Source organism: Lepus europaeus, chromosome 2, assembly GCF_033115175.1.
Source record: "Lepus europaeus isolate LE1 chromosome 2, mLepTim1.pri, whole genome shotgun sequence".
NCBI classification, from domain to species: domain Eukaryota; kingdom Metazoa; phylum Chordata; class Mammalia; order Lagomorpha; family Leporidae; genus Lepus; species Lepus europaeus.
In genome coordinates this window covers 33,082,178-33,096,269 of record NC_084828.1, presented here as the reverse complement: position 1 = coordinate 33,096,269, position 14,092 = coordinate 33,082,178, and the positions used below count along the sequence as shown (strand labels likewise).

The window sequence follows — 14,092 nt, the reverse complement described above, 5'->3', positions numbered from 1 at the left end:
AGAATGAAATAAAATGATTGCTGGGTTTTCTGTGTTCATTACAGATTTCCTAATACAATGGAAATTAGTTTTCTTTTTTTTAAGGCTACAATTTGAGTGATCCTTGAATATTATTATGAATTGCAAATCATTTCATCTGTTCATATTGTGGAACCCTATTTTATGTAACATATGACTTTTATCTTCCTTAAGTGTGTGAAAGACATCACTATTAAAGATTTTTGAGAAGTAAATCTTAATAAATATCTACATTTCTTCCAAAATCCATAATCTGCCTAGATTATTATATCATTCTATTTCAAAAATGTACTAACTTATATTGCTAGAAAAATATCAACTTAATCAATATTTTAAAACATATTACCGGAATAGGCATTTGGTTTATAGGTTAAAACATTGGTTATGATGCCAGTGCCTGGGTTCAGTACCTAGCACTGCCCCCATGCTATGGCTTCCTGCTAATGTGGATTTGGGACCACTGTGGTAGCTCAAGTAGTCGTGATCCTACCACCCATGGTGAGGATCTGAATTGAGTTCTCAGTTCCCAGCTTTGGCCTCCATCTAGAGACAGTTGCTGGCATTTGGAAAGTGAACTAGTAGATGGGAGTGCACTTCCTCTCTCTCTCTCTCTCTCTTTCTGTCTCTATCTCTAATAAACAATTTTCTAAAAGTACCACACCCTTTAAAAACTGTTTAAAGATTTATTTGTTTGAAAGGCAGAGTGTCAGAGAAAGAGGGAGAGAGAGCGAGAGACATCTTCTATCTACTGATTCATACCCCAAATGCCTGAGAAAGCCAGGGCTGGGCCAGGTGTAAGCCAGGAACCTGGAACTTCATCCTGGTCTCCCATTTGGGTTGCACAAGCACCAGCAGCTGGGCCATCAACTGCTGCTTTCTCAGGCATATTAGCAGGAAATTCAATAGGAGATGGAGTAGCCAGGACTCGAACCAGCACTGAGATATGATATGTTCCACAATGCCAGCCCTAAATATTTTTTAAATAAAGTATATTAATATATATATGATCTTAACATATATTCCAAAGACAAAATATCCACAAGGAACTTTTAAGCTATAATTTCACAGATAAAAATTAATTCAAATTTAAAAGCCTCCTATAACTTAGAAATAAAAAATCACCAAATAATACAAATAAGACATTGAAATAATAAAACATGTGATTAGAAAATAATGTTAAAAAGTGTATTACATAACTGATGTGTCAAGTGGTTCTCAGATTCAATTTCAAATTTTAATAATCAAATACATAGAAACAAACAAGAATAAACCAAACAAAACTCAAATTATATGGCCAAACTCAGATACACGCATGATAACTATTTTCAAAATAGGAGACAGACATTATTTCTTTACTACACATGGATTTAAAATTTTTTACACAAAAGTAAATTTATCTCTTAAATACTTTTTCCTATAAACTTTTGGGAGTACCTATCTAGAGATTGTTGAACCTTGCAAATATCAGGAAATCAAGTCCAATTTCCTAGAACAGCCAAATAAGACCCTCAAATTGGTAACTTTATCTAATTGTACATTATCTAATGAAACAAGTCCACTTTTTCCCTCTTATTCATACTTTAATATTTAAAGAATGCTTTGTAATTTTATGTATATATATATATATATATATATATATATGTATAAACTGTTCTGGTTTCATTAATTTCACCAAAGCACATATAGCTCCATATCAATCTTCTCTATACTTCAGAATTTTGAATATTATTTGATGGCTTCTTGGCCATCTCAGTGTTTGACTGCTTTATTTTATGTCCCCAAGTCTCACCTTCCAAGGGACATAGCCAAATGTGCATCATATACCAGAGGTTTGGCAGTTTTTAGTGCCAAGATACGATGAACTAATGAAGATTCTGATAATCTAAACTGCTAATCCTACACTTTATATCTCCACAGAACTATTTGGTTATCTTCATTGGATTTTAGTAGCTATCTCAAATCTTAACATGTTGGAAGTTAAATTACTAATTCCTGCCACAACCACCTCCCACCAAAACCTTCCTGTTTCCCAGTAGGTCCTATGGTCACTAAAGTTACTTTTAGAATTTGGTTCATACCAAAACAATAGGAGTCATTCCTAAATTAACTCTTTCCTCCGTCACTCATTTTTAATAATCTGGGATAGGTATGGATCTACTTTCAAAATATCTGACTCCAACCTACTTGAACCAAAACCACCATAATCCAAGTAAAAGTCACCACAATCATTCAGTCATCTTAATGGTTTCACCACTTCCAATTTTACTGGAAATGCAACATCATACTAACACTGCCATTCTCAAGCTTGAATTACACCCATGTTTACATATCACACTTAGTACAACATCCTATTAACATGGACACAGTATCACAGTATGGCTCCTGTCAATGTCACCAATCAACCCCACCTTCTCTAGCTCCTCTGACCTTGTCCCTATTCTCCAGTACAATTTTCTACCCTAGGTCTTCCCAATCACTGTACCTTCTTCTTGAAATGCTCCCCTACTGATTTTTTTTAACCTGAGTAGCTCAGTCTTTACACCTCTGCACTAATACTTGTATCGTCTGATCAGAGGTTTTTCTCTAAATCGATGGACTCAATACTCCAATGTCACTATTTCTGTTCACTAATTTATTTTTCTCACCACTTTATCAGTATCTAAAATTGTAGTTTTATTTTCTTCCTGCTTGACCCACTAAATGCTATGTTCAATGAGTTCAAGAAGCTGGTAGTATTATGCATGGCTCTGTCTCCAGCAAAATATCAGGCATATAATACAGATTCAATGAAAGAAAGAATGACTACATAGATATGCTTAATTTGCACATTCTGCAACACATCCTTCTAGAACAGTAGATTTTTCTTGCCACCATCCACACCCTAGCTGTATTTTTTCCCCAGAAACTGTGCAGCTTAATTTTTACCACATAATAAAACAAGTTAATCACTTTGTTTAGCTCTGGATGTTGTCAGTCAGTTGTATAATTCCAGGTCTGGGCTGTCTCTGCAAGTATCTGTCCATGGTCACTCTGGTCAGTGACAACTGTTCCTGCAGAAGCTCAGTTCTCCACTTCATGTCTCTCCTCTCAGACACTTGGTTCGATGTTTTTAATGAGATGTCTCTGACATCCAAGGGCAAGAAGTACTTTTCAAGTCTAGCTTGTGTCCTATGTTGTTGTCCCAGTGGCCAAAGTGAGATACATGTGTGAGTTCAGAGTCAGAATTTGAGAGGATGGGCGAGTTACTTATAGGAATGGTTACAGGAAAGTTTGACCATGTGGGGACCCATTAGTCAAACACTGCACCATAGCAAGCAGGCTATCACTGCCTGTCTATGTTCGTTTCTACTGGTGTAACTTCCCAGGGTTTGTAAGTTCCTGATGATTAGGAAGCAAAACAAATAGGGAGGATGAATATTCCCTTGATCTCAGAAAGTAATTACTTTCCCATGGATAGATGATCATCTACCTTTGACTGGCAAGTGAAGTAGAATCACAGAGTGCTGGGTCAGCTTCCCCCCAACCCACCTGGCTATATTCTTGGTCCAAATGTTCTATTTGCACTAATTATTGCCATTTCCTCCAAGAGCTTCGAAGGTTGTAATTAATTTTCGTGTATTGCAAAGATCTTCAGACTTAGATTCTGTATATTTTCTTGACTTCCCCCATGGGAAGTTAGATAAGGATAAATCTAGTGCTACTGGGGAGAGCGACGTGGCATGATGGGTAGAGCAGCCACCTGCAGTGCAGGCATTCCATATGGGCACTGGTTCGAGACCTGGCTGCTCCACTTCTGATCCAACTCTCTGCTGTGGCCTGGGAAAACAGTGGAAGATGGCCCAAGTCCTTGGGTCCTTGCATGTTTGTGGGAGACTTGGAAGAAGCTCCTGGCTCTCTTGGCTTTGGATAGGTGCAGCTCCAGCTATTGCAGCCATCTGGGGAGTGAACCAGCGGATGGAAGACTTTTTTCTCTTTCTCTCTCTCTCTCTCTCTCTGCCTCTGCCGCTTTGAAACTCTGCCTTTCAAATAAAAAATTAAATAAATCTTTAAAATACTTTAAAAAAATCTAGCGTTATTTATTTGGGTTATTTTTGCACTGAAGTGGATTCCAAATAATTTTTTTTTTTTTTGACAAGCAGAGTGGATAGTGAGAGAGAGAGTGAGGCAGAGAGAAAGGTCTTCCTTTGCCATTGGTTCACCCTCCAATGGCCGCCGTGGCCGGCGCGCTGCAGCCGGCGCACCGTGCTGATCGGAAGGCGGGAGCCAGGTGCTTCTCCTGGTCTCCCATGGGGTGCAGGGCCCAAGCACTTGGGCCATCCTCCACTGCACTCCTGGGCCACAGCAGAGAGCTGGCCTGGAAGAGGGGCAACTGGGACAGAATCCGGCACCCTGACTGGGACTAGAACCTTGTGTGCCGGCACCGCTAGGCGGAGGATTAGCCTGTTGAGCCACAGCGCTGGCCCCAAATAATTTTCTTTACCTTATGTTAAAAACTATATCTACATTCAAATCTACATACATTGATCAAGTGTTAGTTTTTGGTACAGGTTACAGGAAAATAAGTTTGGAATAAGACAATCACTTTCTTCAGTAATTCACTACTTAAAGTAAGCCATACCTTGTCATTTATAATAAAATTATCTTGGAAGCTAGGTCACATAGTTCTGAGAATACATTTGCTTTGATCCTTAAAATGTATATCTAATAACTTTTACTAATTTATTTCTCTCTCTTGTTTCCATTTTCTCTCCCCCACTTAAAGATTTATTTTAAAGATTTAATTTTTTTATTTGAAAGTCAGATTTACACAGAGAGAGAAGAGAGGCAGAGAGAGAGAGGGGTCTTCCATCTGTTGGTTCACTCACCAGATGGCTGCAATGGCCAGAGTTTCACTGATCCAAAGGCAAGAGCCAGGAGCTTCTTCTGGGTCTTCCACATGGGTGCAGAGTCCTAGGAACTTGGACCATCTTTCCCAGGCTGTAGCAGAAAACTGGTTTGGAAGTGGAACAGTCGGGAGTCAAACCAGCGCCCATATGGAATTCTGGCACTGCAGCTGGGGGCTTTACTCACTACACCAGAGTGTTAGCCCCAAAGAATGTTCTACTAAGAATTAGCCCACTGGGGTCAGTGTTGTGGCATTAGCAGACTATGCTGCCACCTTCAATGCCAGCATTCCAGATGGGTACTGGTTTGTGTTCTTACTGCTCTGTTTCTGATCCAGCTCCTTGCTAATGACTTGGGAAAGGCAGCAGGCCTAAGTGTTTGTGCCCCTGCCACACATGTGGGAGACCTGGATGAAGCTCCTGACTGCTGACTTCTGCCTGGCCCAGTCCTGGCTGGTTGCCATCTGTGGAGTGGAAGATCTCTGTCGCTCTCTCTCTCTCTCTCTGTGTGTAACTCTGACTTTCAAATAAATAAATAAGAAAGAATAAGCACATTTCCTACTTCTGCATTCACTCTGATAGGTCACGTCTTAAAAACATTTTTATAGGTGTTTTCCCAAGTCAATATTTCTCCTATCAAGATTTGAAGAATAACACAACACTAACATGTATTTGAGATTAAAAAAAATTCTTGAAAACTCTAACAAGTTCAACTGATAAAAGTCCTGTGATTTCCAAAAACCTTGGCTGTTTGCCTTCAGATCTTCTGTTTTCCTAAACAATTATTAAGAAAGGTCCTGACAATTATCACACAATTGCCATACTTCAGTAGTTAAGAATGCTTTAGTATTTTATCAATATGTGTGGGATTTTTTTAAAAAATCAGTTCTAAATGCAATTTATTATTCAATGTTATTTTTGTCTTGGCTAAAATCATCTAATAATAAAATCCCGTTTTTCGACATTCTTAGAAAGGACTTTGGCATTGATAATCTCAAATTTGCTGTACTCAGAGAGCACTCTGATCTCTGTTCAGAACTGACTGTAATGTTTTGTTCCTGTAAATAGCCTACACCCACTGATATCTGCCCACTCTTCAGTTGTTAGGCTAAAAAAACCCCAACTTACTGCTTCACTTATTTAATTTTAATTTTGCATTTACCAATACCTATCAGCACATGTTTGTTGAACAAATATTTATGGATTCTCCGAAATAGACTAGACATTCCTTGAGACCCTGAAAATATAAAACAAAAAAATTCTAGTAGTGGGGTGCCCACATTTTATTGATGGTTACATGCAAGTAAAGATAAGGTAAGTAAATACTGGTTATAACCCACCATGCCATGACATGACATGGAATGACATTTCTAGGAAACAGAGGAGGAGGCTAAGGCAAAACTGGGAGTGTGTTGAGGACTGATGAGAAATTAAACATGGAAAAGGTCAAGAAAGGGCACAAGTGAGAAGAAAGGATTGAAGGCAAACCTGAGCTTGGCATGGGAAGGTGCTGATATGAAGGTGCTGATAAGAATCACACAGGAAACCTGGAAGAGTAATCAACAGGGTCCCAGTGCATTTTCAAACACTTTCTGCAATATTGCGTTCTATTTAAAGCAATTTAATCATGACTGCTAGCCTGCATGCAGACACGTTTTTCTGCGTCCCTGTGAGATATAATTCTACCTTGAGCCAAGAGCTTAGCATTCCAGAAACTGAAGCCATGATACCAAAATCCAAATTCAACTCATCAACACCATCTGCTTAATCTGCTGTTCACCTCTAAGGTTTTCCTCTTTTTTCAAGTACCACATGTTCACAGGGGGAAAAAATTATGAATGAAAATGTTATCTATGCTTTGAAGTCCTACGTTTGGTAACTGCAGAAAGCACCCCCTAATGTTCTCTGACAATGAGAAAATGTTATTTACGCCACCTGGGAAAGCAGGTTGCATTTGTCTTGGGGTAGGTCTCAAGTATTTGGTAATTTTTAGCCATGTCTTCATCCTGAGATACCAATAGCACTTTCCAGACAAACAGCACGTGTGTCTGTTGCTTTGCCAACATGGTCACAACATTCAGCAAGTTCCATGTCACTTGGCAGGCACTAACTATTGGCATCATAGATTCTCAGAGCCAACCTCCCCGCATTGTCCTGTGTTTCTTCTCAGGGGAACTGACTCCCTGTTCAACCATGCATCCATTTATTCATTCACAAACTTTCACAGAATGTCTGTATTTACTCAGTAGACAACAGTGAAAATGCAGCAAATGTGTCTTTCCAGTATTGTTAACCATATAAAATATTTTTCTCACCCACTTATGATAATAAAAGTATATAATCTATAGCGCATGTACAAAGGTAAATAAAACATTGCAAGTAAATGACTTAAAGCACACACTGGCACATATTAAGTGGTCATTATGTACTTGCTATTATTTTAATAATGTGAAAAATCAGGATTATGTATTTGTATAACATGGTTCACAATACTTTTATGAATATAATCAATTGTAAGTAAACTTAAATAGTTGCACCTTGTCTATATGGGCAACACATACACACACATACACACACATACACACATCTAAATAGTTATCCAGTAAATTAGATAGGTACTACAGCCAATTTGAATAATGTAATTTATTACTTTGGAGTATTATTTTTTAAAAACAAAAAGGGAAACCCAGGTGTTCTGTGGTTGTGTCAATTTTCCATTTCGGATGATCACTTTGATTAACAAAGATATACTTATTGTTTTACCATCTTTTTTAATTTAAATTTTATAATGTAATGAAAACTCAAAGAAGGTATCTTAGTAAAATAGACCTCAAGAAAATAGGCAATGTGTTATTTAATTAGATAAAGGAAATTATTTTATGTTAAAAATACTAGCCTAAATGTAATCAAGCTAACTTATAGAGGAGGCTTCAGAAGGCAGTGTTCAGTCAGGTTCTATGACTCTTGCCAAGTGTAGGCATCCATAAAGAATTGAAACATCTCGTCCCTGCACCTGCTGTATCTGATCCAGAACATCAGGTCTACAAGGCAGCCTGGCATAACGTACTCTGTTCATGGTGACTACTTGTTCTTCCTGTTGTTTCAGATATAATTTGCTATAGAATACCTGCACTTCATTATGCTCTTTCAGAAAGTCCATTTTTGTCCTTATTACATTTGTTTTCAAACTATGGGTTACCACACATTTGGAGAAAAAAGAAGTACAATTGAAAATGTCTGTAGGAGGCTGGGAATTTGAAGGTCACAAGAATCTACTTCCTCCCCCACCCAGACAAGCTCTGGAGGCTGCCATGTTAACCTTTACCTTTAGAAAAGGAGAAAGGAAGTAGGATACTGGAGAAGATCCTGCAATAGGGAACACTAAATGCATGTTCAAGTTTACATATTTGAGTTATGCGAGGAAGACTATTACCCATGGCACAGACGGATCATTATGTGGCTAATGGCATCTAATATACTATGGGATGTCAGCTACTGTTTTTCTGTTACCCAGAAGCCCTAACCAACCAGCAATATTGCAATAAGATTTCTGCTCCTGCTGTTACTTCTGTAGTTCATTTTAACTTTAGATATCATTAACGTCAAGTTGAGACTCAAAGCTTCGGGGGTTATCTGGCAATGTAGTGGAAGGCATCAGAAATGTGAAATTCCAGACGTCTGTATATTTCTTTTAAAATGTGAGAAACTTTTGTGAGCAGATGCCTGTGTGGCAGAGGAGAGACAGCATCTCTGTGGACTGAAGTGGAAGGCTGCAGAGTGCAGGGTCGTGGCAGAAACTGAAGGAGCTGATTTCATGAGTGACTGTCACACTATAGAGATGAAGTCAGCACTGCCTAAATCCAAAGGGGAAGATTAAAGTATGCTGTTTCTACCTGGAGTCCGAATATAAGGCCCCAAGGGCTTTCACACATTAAGGTTTTGCAGGTGGGCACTAACAATGGCCCCAATTCACCTTCCCAGTGGATTAATCAGCAAAGGCCCTCACTGTGGAGATAATGGGTCCAGGCAGGTGTTATGGGCTGCCCTAAGGCCTCCTCATAATTCACAGTTTGAAACCTTCATCCCTGATATGTCGGAATGTGTATTGGAGCAGGACCTTTAAAGGTAAGTGGTAAGAATGGGCCCTCATCCAATCAGATTGGTGGCCTTAAAATAAGCAGAAATTGGAATACAGAATGAGACTCCGGGGATGCACACATACAAGGGAAGGAGCACGTGAAGACGTCAAGAGGAGGGTGCCATCTGCAAGCCGAGAAGAGAGGCTTCCTAAGAAATGAAACCTGCCAATAGCTGGATCTTGACTTGTATCCTCCAGAACAATGAGAAGATAAAATTCCGAAGCCTACACCACCCAGTCGGCAGTATTCTGTTATGCCAGTCCTACAATCCAAATATTGCAGACAATAAAGAACCAGGAGCCTGGCTGTAGCTGACAGACTGCTCTAGAAATACACACAAAACAAACCGTGGGAGGAATCAGGTGTAACTAAGACAGAACTCAAGCCTAGAAATCCCCGGACTTCACAGGTAAACTTCAAGATTGTCAAAGATATAATTATTTTGCATGTGACCATTAGTAACTCTAGTTAACAACTGATTCATATTGAGATCTGGAGAAACATAACCTAGTGATTCAGAACATGGGCTCTAATCTCTTAGGTTTCAATTCTGGTCCTCTGTGCAATCCTGTGTAAACACGTAAACCTTTGTTTCAGAGAAGACGGGAGTTCTTGCAATTTTTCAATGAATGACTATGTTCCAGGAACATAGTGATGCACGCAGGCACAGCTATCATCATCCAGAACGTTAGCACCATTGAGGACAAACTCTGTTTTAAGCACTTTATTGACTCAAGCTTCACAAAATTTCTTAGGTGACTGAGACATGGGGAGGCAGATAAACTTCCTCGGGATCACACCATTGGTGAATAATCGATCCGGGATCTGACCTTAAGCACTCTGGCCCCAGAAGTTGTTTAGTTATTGTGCCTTAAAGATACAGAGCCTTTATTTACAAAGCACTACTCAAAATGCCACGTACATCACTGAGCAGAAGTTATATTCATATTTACAAGATCCACACTAATTGAAATGATTTCTCCCAAATTTATAAATAAAAAATTCATTCACTTATTTTACTATTACAGTCTGAGAGATGTAGAATGGTACTGTTCAGGCAGTGTACTGAAGCAGTAGCCTTCTCTATTTTTGAAGATATATTTATTTATAAGTAGTTGAAGTAAATACTCAATGATAAACATAGGACTTAGTAAGCACATAAGGTAAACAGAAATAAACAACTTTTAGAATATTTCCAGACTGCTTTATCCCATGCATTTTTATCTATATTTTTGATTTTTAAGAATTTAGTCAAAGCATAGAAATATCTGAATCTGACTGAACAATGCATTCTGAAAGAAAGACTGCACTGTTCCCATTTACAAGTTCTTCAAGTCACTATCAAGTTGCTCCATTTGATAGAAGAAAGCATTTTATATATTCTTTGTTACACATGTGTCTGGCTCCAGAAATACTTCTTTTCTTTCAGTAAGTACAAAATTATACCTGCAAATTGGTGGCCTGTGAAAGAGAAAATAGAAAAATAACTGTTAATGAATGGAAAAGTTTCCTTTTCCTTCTGACATTAACAGAATTTTCTGTGCCTATAACCAGATAACCCTCCAAGTACAGAGTTGGAGTTTCCCCTCCATTTCATTTGGCTCTGTTTGCTTAATAGAATAAAAAATTCTGTGTTCCAACCTTTCCTATATTTGCTGTTTCATTGGAAAACTGGTATTGTATGGGATGTAGAGTTGAGTATTAAAATTCCTGAAAAGTGCACTCAATTCTTAATGGCCAGGCCACTCCCTCTGTTGTGACAGCCACCACAGAAGTACATCAACAAATTCTGCCAAAATGATCTAATCAATGAATTTTAGTTACTTACTAAAATGGAAACAATAATGCCTAGAGTCTTCTGTTAGAAAGATTGCGCGTGTATTATTTAAGCTTCCTGAAAAGTAAAATACCATGAGGAAGTTGGCATTTTGTCTATTTATTTTCTTGCTAAATCAGGTAAAACCATGTAAAATGTAATCAACTAAAATAAGAAAAGTTTGATAAAATGTCAAGAAAGGACAAAAATGAAAAAAAAATGACAGGAATAAAAGATTTTCCTATATCAATAATAATAACTTAGTCAAAGTGAATCATCCAAGTTACCTGCACAGGTGCTGGTAGATCACTTGGATTTGACATGCACTGTTTTTGCCCAAGAGATGCTTTGCTACCAGTCTCCTCATAAAAACACCATTGAATCTATTTGTATAACATTCAGAAGCCTTTTTGTTTGAATCATTTGATTTTTAAATAAACTAATTTTATGAATCTGCTAAAGTTTGAAAGTAACAAAATGAAGGCATTTACAGAATACTACACTATTTTCCACTTCATACAATAAAGGCAGCTTGATATTATCATTTTAATGCCATAGCAGTAAATTAAAAATTATAATACTTCAATAAGTTTTTTTGGATGTTGGCCTAAGTAGCTTTTGATTATATTATTAGATATTAGAATTTGTATGCTTATCTTTAGAATAATTACACATAATTGAATAATCAGACATCTTTTCCCATTAAGAAATAAGTGAATGAATGATGACTTTTCCCCCAAACAAATGTATATGCTAATTGACTATCTATCTAGCCTGCTACATTCCTTATCATTGAATGCTTCCTCAGTGCACTGAATTTCCTGGGTCCACCATGTTTATATGGAGTCTAGATAAGTGATACGTGTCATAAGCCTTATATATATATATAAATTATCTCATTTAGTAATTGACTTCTTTACATATTCATAATATGTTGTGATTTTTGTTTCTTTTCTATAATACAATAAAACTCACATATTACCACTGAATTATAATCTATTATTAATATAATAAATGCATATTTAAAATAAATATCCCATACTAAATAAAACCTCTGTATGCATTATAAGACAGTTTAGGCAGGATCACATTGCATGTAATTGTTAAGTCTCTTCAAAACATATAAGAAATTTATTTTCTTTCTTTATACACTATGAACAGCGATTTAATTCCATGGCTATGATCCTATTTTGATGTTTTTATTCTATGTTGTTAATTGTTTCTTCTTCTTAGGCAATAGAAAGTGTAAACACCATAAAATAAAAGAAAATGTTTGATATAAAATTTAAACTACTATGAAAAGAAGAACAAGGGTTTACTTTTTTTAATTTTAAAAAGCACACTGAATAGTGGATGTCTAATGCTTTGCTTAACACAAGTTGACAGAAATGAACACATATGTTAATAAAATTAAAATGTGAACTTTAATAAAAATAACACAAGATAACCAGTGACATAGTCTCTGTAAACTTTAAATACAGTCTAGGTTTTCCTAGAATTTTAATCCACATTAATCAGATCAAATACAAGAAGTACATGTGCTTCCTCATTTCAAAAAACTCCCTAAGGCTTTTGGGTAACATAATCACCTCTACCCATCCAATGTTCTTTTTTAAAGTTATTCAGGATAAGAGTTCAAGCAGTCATGCAGGGCTGTCCCCTCCTGTCAGACAGGATGAACCAATGATTCACAGGCCACCAGGTACAGGACACAAGAGTCTTGCCAGAGTAATGCAGATTAAGCCTAGAATGAGCACTTCTCTAGGCCTGCTTCACACAAAAGCAGGACCTGAAAGGAACACACTTTATTCATTTTTTAAATTTTTTAAATGTATTTAACAGGCAAAGAAAAAGAGGCAGCCAGAGATAAAGAGAGATAGAGAGACACAGAGACAGAAACATAGAGAGACATACAGACACAGTGAGTTGCCTCTGGTGCTTTCTTCCCCAGAAGCCAGCACCCAGGGCTAGGACTGCCAAAGCTTGTAAGCCTAGAACTCAATCCAGGTCTCCCATGTGAGTAGTAGACACCCAAGTATTGGCGTCATCACTGCCGCCTTCCAGCATCTGCGTTAGCACAAGGCTGGAATCAGAAGCTACAGTCAGGAGTCAAATCCAGGCACTACAATGTAAGATGTGGGCATCTTAGCTGTCAGGTCAGACATCTACCCTCAATCTACTTATAAACAGCAGTATCTTGAAAATAAACCTCAAGAATATTCATAAGAATATAAAAATATATAGCATCCAGTGTAATAGATTGCACAATGTCTGGCATGTAATCAAGAATTACCGGAGCCAGTGATATAGTGTAGCAGATGAGGCTGCTGTTCCCAACTCCAGACTTCCATATGGCCGCCAGTTTGAGTCTGGGTGCTCCACTTCTGATATGACTCTGCCGTGATCTGGGAGAGCAGTGGAGGATGGTCCAAGTCTTTGGGCCCCTGTGCCCACGTGGGATACCCAGAAGAAGCTCCAGTCTCCTGGCTTTGTATGCCCAGCTCTGGCCATTGTTTGGAGAGTGGACCAGCAGATGGAGAATCTCTCTCTCTCTCTCTCTCTCTCTCTTCCTCTCTCTCTCTGCTTCTGCCTCTGCCTCTCTGTAACTCTGCCTTTCAAATGGATAAATATTTTTTTAAAAATTACCAAATAGTTTTGGTAATTGATTCTCTTCATTTTTTGTAGATAAATCTACTAATGCTATAGTTTGGATGCTCACCCCAAAACTCTTGCAGAGTTTAATCCCCAAAGTCATATGCTGATTGTAGTAAGAGTTTGGAAACTTAATCTAATTATTCATATTAGAGTTTAGGTCTCAGGCAAGTGATTAGTTGGGAAAACTGATTATATTGGATCTTTCAGATGAAGCCCATAACTGAATCCAGGTGGCTTTGAAAGGAGAGAGAGACTATAAACAGCGTGACATAGACAGGTCCCCCATCTCTTGACTTCTGATGCTTTGTGCCACTTCAGTACTCTTCCATCAAGAGTGCCATCACTGAAGGCCAAATCAAATGGAGTCTGCCATATAACTCTTTCCTTGATAGTTAGCCTGCCTCAAATATTTTGTTACAGTGATGAAAAGCTGACTAATACAACTGGTCTCCAAAGAAGTATAAACATTAACTCATTTAAGGCAAAAATTGAAACCAAGCCAGTACTAATCGAAACCAAATCAGAACTATCACAGATGTTGGAATCAGCAAATACATTCATTAAAACAGTTATTACATATT

General features: G+C 37.8%; 1 protein-coding gene across 1 annotated transcript in view; it reads right to left on the bottom strand.

The window, feature by feature from the left end:
• Window positions 1-10,427: 10,427 nt before the first annotated feature.
• Window positions 10,428-14,092, bottom strand: part of LIPI (lipase I) — a 39,623-nt gene continuing 35,958 nt past the window's right edge. Inside the window, exon 8 of the mRNA XM_062175929.1 lies at window positions 10,428-10,501. Within this exon, the coding sequence (XP_062031913.1) occupies window positions 10,428-10,501 (74 nt within the window). The remainder of the gene's footprint in view (window positions 10,502-14,092) is intronic.